Source organism: Aspergillus aculeatinus (assembly GCF_003184765.1).
Source record: "Aspergillus aculeatinus CBS 121060 unplaced genomic scaffold BO66scaffold_79, whole genome shotgun sequence".
In the NCBI taxonomy this organism is placed as follows: Eukaryota; Fungi; Ascomycota; class Eurotiomycetes; order Eurotiales; family Aspergillaceae; genus Aspergillus; species Aspergillus aculeatinus.
This window is the reverse complement of record NW_020291548.1, coordinates 84,062-95,832: the sequence shown is the minus strand read 5'-3', so window position 1 is coordinate 95,832 and position 11,771 is coordinate 84,062. Positions and strand designations below refer to the sequence as shown.

The 11,771-nt window shown below is 56.0% G+C and overlaps 5 protein-coding genes across 5 annotated transcripts; 2 read left to right on the top strand and 3 right to left on the bottom strand.

Moving 5' to 3' along the window:
- Positions 1-913: 913 nt before the first annotated feature.
- On the bottom strand, positions 914-2,631 carry BO66DRAFT_385402 (putative monooxygenase). Its single transcript, XM_025646139.1, has 2 exons — positions 2,312-2,631; positions 914-2,241 (listed from the first exon to the last, which is right to left on the bottom strand). Exons 1-2 carry the CDS (start codon positions 2,556-2,558, stop codon positions 1,154-1,156), a joined length of 1,335 nt encoding a protein of 444 aa, XP_025498308.1. The 5' UTR covers positions 2,559-2,631; the 3' UTR covers positions 914-1,153.
- Positions 2,632-3,042: 411 nt separating this feature from the next.
- BO66DRAFT_396145 (uncharacterized protein) lies at positions 3,043-4,627 on the bottom strand. Its single transcript, XM_025648400.1, has one exon. It carries the CDS (start codon positions 4,503-4,505, stop codon positions 3,195-3,197), a length of 1,311 nt encoding a protein of 436 aa, XP_025498307.1. The 5' UTR covers positions 4,506-4,627; the 3' UTR covers positions 3,043-3,194.
- A 1,073-nt stretch (positions 4,628-5,700) lies between these two features.
- On the top strand, positions 5,701-6,358 carry BO66DRAFT_396144 (uncharacterized protein). Its single transcript, XM_025648399.1, has one exon. The coding sequence runs from the start codon at positions 6,006-6,008 to the stop codon at positions 6,327-6,329; it is 324 nt and encodes a 107-aa protein (XP_025498306.1). The 5' UTR covers positions 5,701-6,005; the 3' UTR covers positions 6,330-6,358.
- Positions 6,359-6,390: 32 nt separating this feature from the next.
- On the top strand, positions 6,391-6,894 carry BO66DRAFT_309351 (uncharacterized protein; the record flags this gene model as incomplete). The annotated part of the gene is made up of 1 exon (XM_025643268.1): positions 6,391-6,894. A coding segment is annotated over one exon (504 nt), but the record flags the coding sequence as incomplete, so codon positions are not given.
- A 477-nt stretch (positions 6,895-7,371) lies between these two features.
- On the bottom strand, positions 7,372-11,389 carry BO66DRAFT_464195 (DUF3433 domain-containing protein). The gene is made up of 3 exons (XM_025652457.1): positions 11,057-11,389; positions 10,546-10,986; positions 7,372-10,477 (listed from the first exon to the last, which is right to left on the bottom strand). The coding sequence occupies exons 1-3, from the start codon at positions 11,343-11,345 to the stop codon at positions 7,668-7,670; spliced, it is 3,540 nt and encodes a 1,179-aa protein (XP_025498304.1). The 5' UTR covers positions 11,346-11,389; the 3' UTR covers positions 7,372-7,667.
- Positions 11,390-11,771: the final 382 nt, after the last annotated feature.

The window sequence follows — 11,771 nt, the reverse complement described above, 5'->3', positions numbered from 1 at the left end:
CGGCGGATAAACCTCGCTAGTGACTCGCTCAGTGTAGCGGTGGCAGTGGCAGTGGGTGTTGGAGAGACTCCTGCCTATTTGGTTCTTAGTCCGACTTAAACGCCTGGATCCACCACTCAGTATGGTACTATACAAGCCTAATCGGGGTGTTCGTCAGCGAGAATCTTTTCTCGGAAAGTACGAGTACGTTCCCGAGTCCAGTTGTGCAAGAGTGGTGCAGGCGGTTGTAGCCGCATGGCTATTGTCACAAGGGTGAAAGAGGCCTCGGGGTGACTAACCTATTCAAGTATCATTAGCCTCTGCGTGTAGATATATGTTTTAGAGAGTTGAGTCCTGTACACTTACCGCGGTTCGGATGATGTGGCGGATGTTGTGGCGGTGTGGTGCGGCGCAGAGGCTACACAACCACACACGGTGGAACATAGCAGCGAGACTCGATTGACCATCGAGACTATGATTATTGCGAAACCGAACGTGAATTTAGTCCTCAGAAATGCAGCAAGGTCTTTGACGAAGATGAACGAGGCGTGAGTCGGGTTGTCTGGGGTAGAGGAGGAGAGTGAAAGAGGAGAGGTGGACGGGAAGAAGACGAAGATGGAGAACAAACCGAATACAAACAACTACTGAGCTGACACCACTCCCATCCTGGACAACGACTGACCATACGATACAGTGCCAACAAGCATTACAAGGTCTCACAGCAGGCATTCTAGCCATACAAATCGGATTCCCTCACCAAGACATTAGTCCCCAACTACACTCCGTGTAATTGAGACATTATCTAGGAACTGGCGGGGGAAAACACGGGGTCAATAGCAGATCCCTTTTATAGCTTCCCCACTGTTCTACGAGAGCACATACGACATACGACACCAACTAGCAGACAAAGGCGAAAGAAAAGAGGATCATAATTCATCATTGGATGTATCAGACAATGCTAATATCGCTTTCCACCAGAACAACAAACAAAAACGGGCTTCAGACCAGTTTGGCTTCACGACCTGATCTTTTTTATCAAGAAAAAGAAAAATTCCCCATCAGCTCTATATACAGGAACCGGAAAAAAATGTACAAAACATGCAAAGGGGGGAAAACTTGGCAGCCGGGCCAGAAACACAAACAACAGGAGGAGGGAAGAAGAAACGGGAGAAGCTTACGCCGCGAAGAACAGCTCATCGAAGCGCTCCGTGGCTTCCTGGGTGACATCGACCCCATAGATCTCGCGCTGGACGTCGGCGTCGGCCCACTTGTCGGGGACGGGGCCCTTGCCCTCGCGGAGGGCGGCGAACTGCTTGTCGCGCTCCTCCTTGGCGGCGCCGTCGCCTAGGTGCAGGGCGCGGCCGGAGGCGGCGGCCAGCTCGACGAGGGCGTAGGCGCGGTTCTTGCGGATCTTCTCGTAGACCTTGAGGGCCTTGTGGATCGAGGCCGGGGTGGTGTCGGGCAGCTGGGCCAGGACCTTGCCGATGACGGCGCCGTCCTCGATCGCCTGGGCGGCGCCCTGGGCCAAGTGGGGGAGGGTCGGGTGGCAGGAGTCGCCGACGAGGGCGACCGACTCGTGCACCCAGGTGGGCAGCGGCTCGTGGACGCGCAGCTTCCACTCGCAGACCTCGCCCTCGGGGACGTAGCCGAGCATGCGCTGGACCATGGGGCAGAAGTCGCCGAAGACCTGCAGCATGACGGACTTGTCGCCGCGGGTGGTGTAGGTGGCGTTGGTGGCCGCGGCGAAGTTGATGTCGGGCTGGGTGGTCGAGAGGTTGTAGATGGTGTTGTTGGAGACCGGGTAGGCGATGATGTGGCGCTTCTCGCCGATCCAGCGCGTGACCTTGTTGCCGCTGATCAGGGCCAGCAGCTCCGGGTCGTCCTTGACCTGGTCCTTGTGGATCATGATCCGGTACGCGGCCTGGTTGGTGTCCTTGACGCCGGCCTGGATGCCGAGCAGGTCGAGCATGGCAACCCGCGTGTTGGACTTGATGCCGTCGGCGCCGAGGAGGACGTCGGCTTCGACGCGGTAGGGCTCCTGGGTGGTGTTGCGGGGAACGGCCTTGAAGGACGGTTTGGAGCCGAAGGTGACATCTTGGGCGGTGGTCGCAAAGTGGAAGCGAATGGCGTCGGGGTGGCGAAGACAGCCCTGGTAGAGGCCGTTGGCGAGGGAGGAACGATGTCCAACCATGTGCGGGTAGCCATACGTATCCGCAATGTATTCCAGCGGTACGTGCGCCAATTCCGCATCCGTCGCTCCAACTGCACGATGATGGGTCAGTCACTCATTCCTTAGTCAAAAAAGAAAAAGAAAAAGAAAATAAAAACATACCCCGGACGCTGGTCTCAACAATGTTGACAGCCTCGGCCTCAATCTGCTTCCACACATCCAAACGGTCGAGGACGCGGGCCATGTTGGGGGCAAGTTGGATACCGGCTCCAACAAAGCCCAGGTCATGCGCCGTCTCATAGACATCGATATTCTTGAAACCCTCCCGGGCCAAAGCCAGAGCGCAGGTGAGACCACCCATACCTGCGCCCAAAATGGCCACCTTCAGATCTTGCGGGGACTGCGCCATTGTGTGAGAGGAGAGGAGAGGAGAATGCTAACAGTAGTAAAGAAGAGAAGAGAGAAGAGGAGAGGAGATGGTTCTTAGAAGAGTAAAACAGTATTTCAAAAAATCCAAGTGGAAGAGGATATACAGGACATTAAATATGGGATGGCAGCCGGCAATCGGACTGGCGAAAGCGGAGTAAATCTTACCCGTGATGCTTTTCCTCCCCACGATTTCCCACATTCCATCCAACGGGGGGGGGGGGGGGGGGCTCGACTGGCGCCTCTTGCCTTCCGACCAGCCCGGAGAGGCGAATTCTAATGCTGCTGCTTCCCTCGCCGGTGACTGGTTTGGTCTTCCCCCAGGCTTTGGCGCAGAGGTTCATGATTTCATGATTTCCCCACAGATCGGTAACTGTGCCCCGTGGGGCGATTCAGTCTTACTCCCGGGGATGAGATTATCCTGGGATTACTAATGGCTGACGCTATGTAGCTAACTCTCTCGTGACATTAATTATTAGTATTATCTGTATATCGGTACATCGGTCAGAGTGTGGAGTACCTAGTACGCACTCCGTAGTAGGATACAAAAAAGTGAATGTGGGGAAGTGACATAAGTGATCGCCCTTCTTTTCCAGAGATGCTCTCTCTCCACCACACCCTACAAAGCATTTCCCAGCTCCCCGACAATGGTACCCACGGGCACTCCGATAGCCGGCAACCCCAGGCCAGACACCAAGGCGGCAACATCGGGATCCAGCTTGATCAGCAGGAGACCACCGTCCTCACCCACCACCGTGAGCAGGCAATCCACAACCGGTCCCAGGTTGGCAATCAGGTCGCCCACCGAGGCAGCCGACCGGATCACTTGGCCCACGCTGCGCCCAGCCTCGTTCAAGCCCAGGTTGACCAGGAGCTGCGCCACGGGGTTGCCCAGACGGATCAGCAGTGGCTTGAGGTCTTCGCCGGTGATTTGAAGGATGCAATCCACCACGGGGGCCAGCTCCTCGAGCAGACCCGCCGGCTTCGAGACATCAGTCCGACGCTTGAGGCTGCTGCCGATATCACTCAGCACATTTCCCACCGGCTGAGCGAGCGCGTCAAGGCCAAGTCCGCGAAGAAGATCAGCCACGGGGTGGTCCAATTCGATCAACAAGAAACCAAGACCCTTGCCCGTCACGATGCAAAGGTTGTCCACAGGCTGACCCAAGTCCGACACCAGCTCACCGATGCTGGAGGCGCTTCGGAGAAGGCTTCCCACGGGCTGAGATAGACCCACCAAGCCGAGTCCGGCCAACAGGTCAGCAACTGGGTCGCTCAGCTGGATGAGCAGTTCCTCCGTGCCGCTGCCGACGACCCTCAACAGGCGATCGGCCTGAGGACCCAGATCCTGAATCAGATGGCCTGTGCCGTGGCAGTGGCCGCTCTCACACGACGAAGATCCCGACGGGGTCGAGCCGGGGGTCGAGGAGCCAGGTCCGGAGGGAACGGTTGCAGATGGTTGAGAACCGCCGGACACGCCGGGGGAGCTTCCAGGACCGGCTGGACCAGAGGGGTTCGAGGGGCCAGAAGGACCAGAAGGACCAGACGGATCAGAAGAGCCCGTGGATCCAGGAAGACCCGAAGGCTGTCCAGAAGGTTCAGCATTCGGAGACGATGCTGCCAACGGCACAGTAGCGGAGGGAGCTGGCCGGAAGCCTGGAAGAGTGACAGGCTGAGAGGAAGCAGGCGCTGGATTGCCGGGGAAAGAAGGAACACCGGATGGAGAGCCACCGGGAGAGAGGGACGCTGAAGGAGCAGGAGACTCGGACTCGGGGACAGGCTGCAGGGGCTCAGAGCCAGAGCCAGAGCCAGAGCCATGACCGCCATTGGGCTGGCAGGTACATTCACCGTCGCGAGCATAAGGCTGGCCCACGGGGCTGGCCACCGTGCAGGCGGCCAGGACGAGGGCCGTCAAGAAAGAGGCCTTCATTGTTGAGAGAGTGTCTAACGTGTAGTCGACAAGGGCAAGAGAATGACGGGTCGACAAGTTGAGGAGAAGAGAAAGGACAGAAGAAATTGGAGGAAAGGAATGGTTGACCTGCTTGATCCTGGATGATGAAGGGTAATGAGACAGTCCCGGGAGGGTTGCGGGCGTGATATATATACCGGGGTCCTGGCCATAGAGGGCAATTTTGAAGGTATTCGGATTTTGGACTAGTAATCGACAAAGGTAAACTTCAGCTGAGCAGCTGCAACTAGCGAGAAACTATTGCCCGTCAACAAAGAATCACTCCGATCGAATATGTTGATCCATCACGGTGATCGGCGCAAAGCTGACCGTTAGTGAGCGAGGCGGGAAAACCAACTCATGTTCTAGATTTATGCGCTGACGGGCACTTATCGATCGGACAATTCTTATCTAGGCTCAGACCGATAAGCGTCTATCCTAGCAGGCGTAGATGCTCGAATAGAGGTTAGGTACATTTGGCGAGAAGTTCCTGCAAGGGATTGCAAGTGAGTGGCGAGTGAACGCATAAAAGATAGGTTTAGTATTCGCATTCCGGAGTACTCGAGCATCAAACCCTGCATCCTTGCTCTCTCCCCGGTATGAACCACAATACGGCGATGGCTTGTAGTCTATGTGAAGTGGCTGTCAATGGTCGCTTGCCGGGCGCTCGCCTGGCCGAATGAACAGTCCGCATCTCGACAAGGATTGACCTGAAACCCCCCTGGTCAGGCTGTAGACGCATGCAGGAACCAGGATGTTGGCACGAGCTCTTTGTCTGGAACCCGCCGATCGGCCTCGAGCTGAGCCCTAATGCCACCGCCTGCATCCCGCTATTGATCGCCGGCCTAAGCTCAAGCAAACATTTCTATGGACCACAAAGACCGTCGTAAAGAGTTTTTCTGTCGATGGATAGATCTGGACATGAAAAGGATACATCTCTACATCTCAGTTGTCACTTACACGATATTGTTCTCCTTTACCCTCCTACTCCCCGACGGAGTAATTGGGTTCCGACACGAAGCCTTGGCTTGGAGGATGACTTAGCAGAGCCTAGACCTGGAAGCGATAGAACAAAAGACTTCGCAGGTGGAAAAGAAGGCCTAACATGGGTTGAACGAATGGGAAAACCAAGCGAAGGGCCCGGGGGACTGAAGAACAGCCGACTATTGAGTCCGAGTAATGTGATAGCACAGCCATAGCCACTCAAGCCAGCCACGAGTTCCAAGTGTCCCTGGCAAAGCACACCTTGGAGATCTGAGACGCATCGCTCTAGTCACCAAGATATCTTCTTGATCGACCTGCTATACTATCTCGATCTGTTAATCGCTACCGACCGAGTTTAACCTCATGCTGCTCGGGCGGTTGACGAAACACAAACCACTAGGATTCTATACTGCCTGCACAGTACGCCTTTAACACCACGGATAACAGGTCCAGGGTTCCCACAACGCGTTCCCACAACGCGTTCCCACAACGCCCCAAATGGTAATCCTTACGACCTACGTTCTCCATGAATGGATAACAGCCGAAGAGCTTCATCCTGCAACCAGGACAGAATGGTCACCCGGCAGATATCCCTGCAGCAAACCCCCAGCATCCAACCCAGAGCCCAGTCCTAAGATGCCAACGGAACCAACATGCGTCACCATGAAAACAGATGCTCGGAACAGACCTCCGCGCCGGACTCCTCTCCACGATCCCAACCCCCTCACAGTCCCCTGCAGAACCAAAACAATGCTATCCAACCTCAATGCCCTGAAACGGAGCATCTCGATCTCTCACCCAGCAGCCCACCATCATGGCTAGTACCTCCCTTGACACGGAGGTGCCTGGCCCCTCCTCTCCCTCATCCCAATCCCAGTCCCTTCTCCCCCCTCCTCCCACCTTATCAGACCTAAAGCACGGGGACACCACCTCCCCAACCCTCTGGTACCGCATCCACGTCCTCCTGCACGACCTGAGCAATTTCAACCACCCCGCATCGCAGAAGCGGCTGGGCAAAGTGGCCGACCCGTACTACATCGGGAAGCCCTACTTCACCTGGGACGAGGCCCAGCTGATCAAGCGCACCAGCGCGAGCGGCGTGCACGGCCGGACGGTGGAGCAGGTGGTCGGGGAGAAACTCCGGGAGAAGCTCGAGCGCCTCCACCGCAAGAAGCGGCCGATGAGTAGTGGGGGGGATGAGCTCCGGGTCTGCGCCGCGCATGACCTCGCGCCCATCATCGCCCGGTTGCTGCAGATTGACCTGAAGGTGCTGGGGAGGGACGAGCAGTTTGCCAGGTTGGTCGAGGAGCATGGGTTGTACCTTGAGGGGGATAATTGGGTGGGATTGAAGAAGAGGACGTTTGGTTCGAGGAAGAAGAGGAAGTGAGACGCGGGAAATGGTGTTGTTCCTGTTGGGGGGCCGAAGGGGATGATGCATGCTCGCTTTCTCGGAGCAAAACTTCGGTAGTAGCAGGGTTAGGAGATGTTATTTTGCCCTCCGAACAATGTTCTTCCAAACAATATTTGGTAGAAATTCAATTTACCCTATGATCGATACCCTCGAGGTATTATCTCGGAGAGCTTTGACATGACAGCAGCCCAGACTCGGTGCACAACCATCCTCGCAAACCATCAATGAGTACGAGCCTCGAATTATCAGAACAGCCTTGCGACCAGCCACGTAATAGTGGATGAGGATCAGTGAAGGCGGTAGTGCGGTCATTTGGCATCTCTTGGGAAGAACATGTACGGATGGTTGCATGGATCCCAGAATAGCTGGATACGGTGGCACTTGGTGGGCGTGATTGAGTATCGGACAGCGACTATCGACGGGTTCGAACAACCATGAAGATCTTGGGCATGGAAACAGTACCACGCAACCTAGCGAGCACGAAAAAGGGGGCTAGCGACGTGATACCAGTGTCATGTGGTAGGCGAAGATATTGCCAGTGGTTGTGAGATTTGGATGATCCAAAAATTGACTCGGATGGTTGCTTGTCTTTTTGTATATCATGGTGTTGTTATCAGTTCCGAACGTGAGATCGGGATGCTCCAGGGCGGAGGTGGTGGACAATCATCCTTGGTGGTATTGTTGCTGGGGATGCAGTGGGCGATTGTAGAGGCAAGAGCGGCTGCATACCTGGTAGGGCATCAAAATCTTCACTCTGCCCTCCCAATATCCACACCGAACCGCCCTCCATCCCACCACCCCAATCCAAACACCCATCCGGCAAAGACCCCCCGTCTCAACAATTCCCGATCACCGCACCACTCCGACCCCGCCGGTAGCACATCCGACCTGACCAGATCGGACCCCGCCAGCAGCGAGGCTGCTCCCGCAATACTGCACGGATTCACAGGGATGACCTCCTTGGTCTGCAAGAAGTAACACGCAACCAGGACTGAGAGCGCCATCGCAGCCAGACAACCCTCGAGAATCCTCGTTGACGGTCCGTTCTGAATGAGCCGGACTCGATTAGGCCGGATAAGCGTTCCTGAATATCGTTGCGTTGTTGCATTGGCGGAGAAGATCCGCGAATTGCCGTTCAGCCCTTGCGCCATGAGGACGCGGTAAAGGTGCTGAGTTGCGTTGATCACGGCTGGATAGCGCGAGAGATCGTCGGGGGCGCCCGTGATATCCTCCACCGTGAGGGTCTTCTGATCGTGGATCATGGCCGAGAAAAACTCGTCAAATGCCTGACTCTCGTTGTTGGTCGCCTGCGGAAGATAATTGGGAAACAGCAGGTCCGACGAAAACTCGGCACTGAAGAGTCGGCGGGACGATTCGTTCGCGGTCGCCCCGGTGGTCTGTAGACCTGGAAGGGTAAATGTCACGCCGGCATCAACCTGGTCAACGTAGGGATCGCAGGTGAACCCTTGCAACCCCTTGGTGGAGTTCGCCGTCAAGACACCGTACCACCCCATCAAGGTCGGACAATGGCCCATCGCCACGCTCGGGTTCATGTACTGCAACGAGCCGAATGAGGTGTTGTTCATGGTCGGATAGTCAGTGCTAACTGCGAAGCTGGACGACACATTCTGGCTGCAGTTGGGATCCAGGTTCAGATAGAGGTTCCAGGCGGAAAGGAGCGCGCTGGGCTCCTCAACCCTGTAGACTGTGTCCTCGGCGAGGATCTGGCATTCGAGACGGGCCCGGAGACTGGGGAGCGTCATCTGCAGCACAGAAGAACGGTCCACGCTTCCGTTGGCGGAGCGGTACTGTACAGGACCCTGCTTGCTGGTGAGAGACGCCTCACTGAGAGTCGGCAGCACCAGTTCCTCGTAAGTCCAAGCAGGATAAGAGAGATTAGCCGCAACGACCAGGGCTCCTGCCAGCCCCACGCCTGCATTGCTGGAGGTAGAATAATGTGGGTCGATGGTGGTGTTGAAGCTGTCGACACGGGCGATGGAGACAGCCTGGAAGTGCGCGATCTCCTGGGTGAGGTATAGTCCGCTGACGGCCACGGTGAGAATCGGCGCGAGTAGCACGGCGACTGCAGTAGCCCCTACGGCACCTTGTCGTCGTAGGGTGGCCTTGACGAACGAGACGAGCGTCGGGCTGGACAGGTGATTCTCCATGATGCTTCGTGGTGCAATGACCCCCCCGCGTCGCAGGTCCAGGTAAGGCTGCAGCACGAGAGCCGAGAAGTGAATCGAGTCGAAAAAGATGCGCACTACCAGCATGATTATCGCGGGGAGGTACACCCAAGTATACCGAAGGTATTCCCCAGACACAGTGCCCAGCCCGCTGTGTCGAGACGAGATCTGGTACGTTGTTTCTAGCCCAGCGATGACAAGCAGAGGCAGCGCGACTGTAGTCACCCGCCAGGAGATGGAGACGGATATCGGCTCCCACCATTTCATAGGCCCGGAGGTGATTCGAGTCCGCATAATCTCACTAGCTGTCTGGTCAGTCGCGATAGTAAAGCTCAGACAATTGTGTTCGTTGGTGATTTGGGTGTGGTAGCGACGACCATTCAACTCCTCCGCAATTTCCGTCCCATTTTTACCCCGCAGCAGTCGCTCCTCCATGGCAGGGCTCCGCGCTAGAATGCTCGCCAGCCCGGAGATAGTGCCTGGATCTCGAGGCGTACAGCGAACCGGTCGCAAGAAGCACAACGCTCCAGCGACGACAATCAAAACAGCCAGTGTTCCCTCCATCAGTCGCACAGAAAGCTCTTTCAAGAGCAGTCGGTTGACATACGCCGAATACGTACCCTCGAAGGACGTGTCCGACGGGGAGAGGAGATACTGTCTTGCCACCTGGGCCGCTATTGCCGCAAACATGGGTCGGGCTACACTCTCCAAGAGCGAGGTATTGAGCAAATCGCGCATGGGGTGCGGCGCGGTCAGATTCGCGATAATCGCGAATGCACTGGGGTAAGTACTATTCGGTTCTGACAGGTTGTATTCCGCAGTCTTCCAGCCTTTGGTCGAGGTATCGACATAGCCCAGCGTGTCAAGGATATCGGCTGCGGCGGTCAACGAGGACACAAATCCCACCCCTAAATCTGCTGGCGACACGTCTGCAAGGACTCTTTGGGTGGTGTGGTTCGAATTTGGGGGTGGGTCAATACTGACCACACTGTGGTTAGTCTGGCGTAGCGAGACAGAGCGTGGTGCAATGGAGTACAACGGGCTGCAGACCAAGCCGTGGATTTCGGTCTTGTTGGCGGTCCAGTGCGCTGCAGCAACAACCACGCGAGGATCATCCTCTGCATCAACACAGCTAACCGAAAACACGTCTGCATAATAGCCCCCAGCGGAGGAGTAGCTTCTCTGGAAGCTGGAGAAACGATACCCACCCGCGCAGGACGAGGTACTGGTACTGAGGGTGATGCTCAGTCGAGTCTGCTCGCACCCGGACGAAGTGCAGCCCTCAGTCCAGTTGGCGACGGTTGCAACATGGCAGTTCAAATCCGCCGAGAAAACATCCACCGTTCCGGAGATTATCCCATCGTTACTGGTACCTATAGAAGTTAGGGCGTTGCTTGCTTTCGGTTGGTCCATAGTATCACCGTACCGAAGTTATTGCCACTGCTACTCGCCGTGAAAGGCTGAAAGGCATGTTCCTCGGTCGTGCCGACAGGGTAGGGCAACTCCTGCCAGCGGGCTCCAGCCACGACAGTCGCAGCACTCCCATCCACTAGACTCCCATTGTACCCCAGCCCTGCAAAGCGGGCTAGATGGCGAAGCTCAGCAGCCGCGTGCTCCATCCATACAGTCTGCAGCATGAACAAACCAGTCGAGGCGACCGTGAGAAGTTTGATCAGCAAGGTGCCTAAGATCGCCAGTACCACCGCCCAATCGCCGTGACGCATCGAGCGAAAAAGTGCGATCACGTTCCACTCCGAGACATAATCCAGCAGGAGGGATCGCGAGGCAGGTTGGGGGCCGGAGTGTGCCATCGCCCACCAGGGCATGAGTTGCTTGGTGCGATACTCGACCTGGCCCCATAGTGCGGCTACGATTGTCAGGGCTATTCCCACAGCCCTCTATCAGCAATGGCCCTCCCACTCGGTGCACATGAAAACTGCCAGAGCACCTACCGGCTGTCGGACCATACGTCCAGAGGTAATGATATTTGCTTTCGCTGGTGCTGAGACCTTGATTCCGGGCTGAGACAGAAGACAAGACCTCGATGACCACGATCATCGCGGCGAAGAGAAGTGCAAACGCGACCAATGTCGCCGAGCGAAGGATGGTCGGAGTCCAGGCTTGACGCCAGGGGTAAGCGTGGTAGTTCTCTCCATCTTGTGTGTGGTCGCTTTCCAAGGTAGCTGTCTCCTGAACTAAGGGGGTAAAGGTCTTTGACTTGTGGATGAGGTTTGAGAACATCGTGATCGCATTTCTGAATTGCGCTTTTGTATGGAAGGAGAGTTGTTGGGGCAGGTCATAAACACGCACATCTTATAAGATGCGGGGGCTAAGTTAGCATGCACCGCCTCAGTTAGCGCTTGCACAGGGATTGTGCCAAGACAAGGCTGAGTGAAGGTTGCCGTGCCGGGTTGTACGAGTAATAGAGGTGAACAGAATCAAGACCAGTTCTTATCTGATTGACCGTTTTAGCCGACTTGTTATTTTCACGCGGCGAGGCGATGTACGAAAGCTGGAAACTCTTGAGAACAATGATCCATGACTGGATGTGCGGGATGGATGAATAGGTATCCAAGGCGACAAGTGTGGAAAGGGAGGTCGGTATCTGCGGCAGGCATCTCCGACAGATATACTAGACCTGAAAGAAAGACGGGGAGAAAAGGTCTC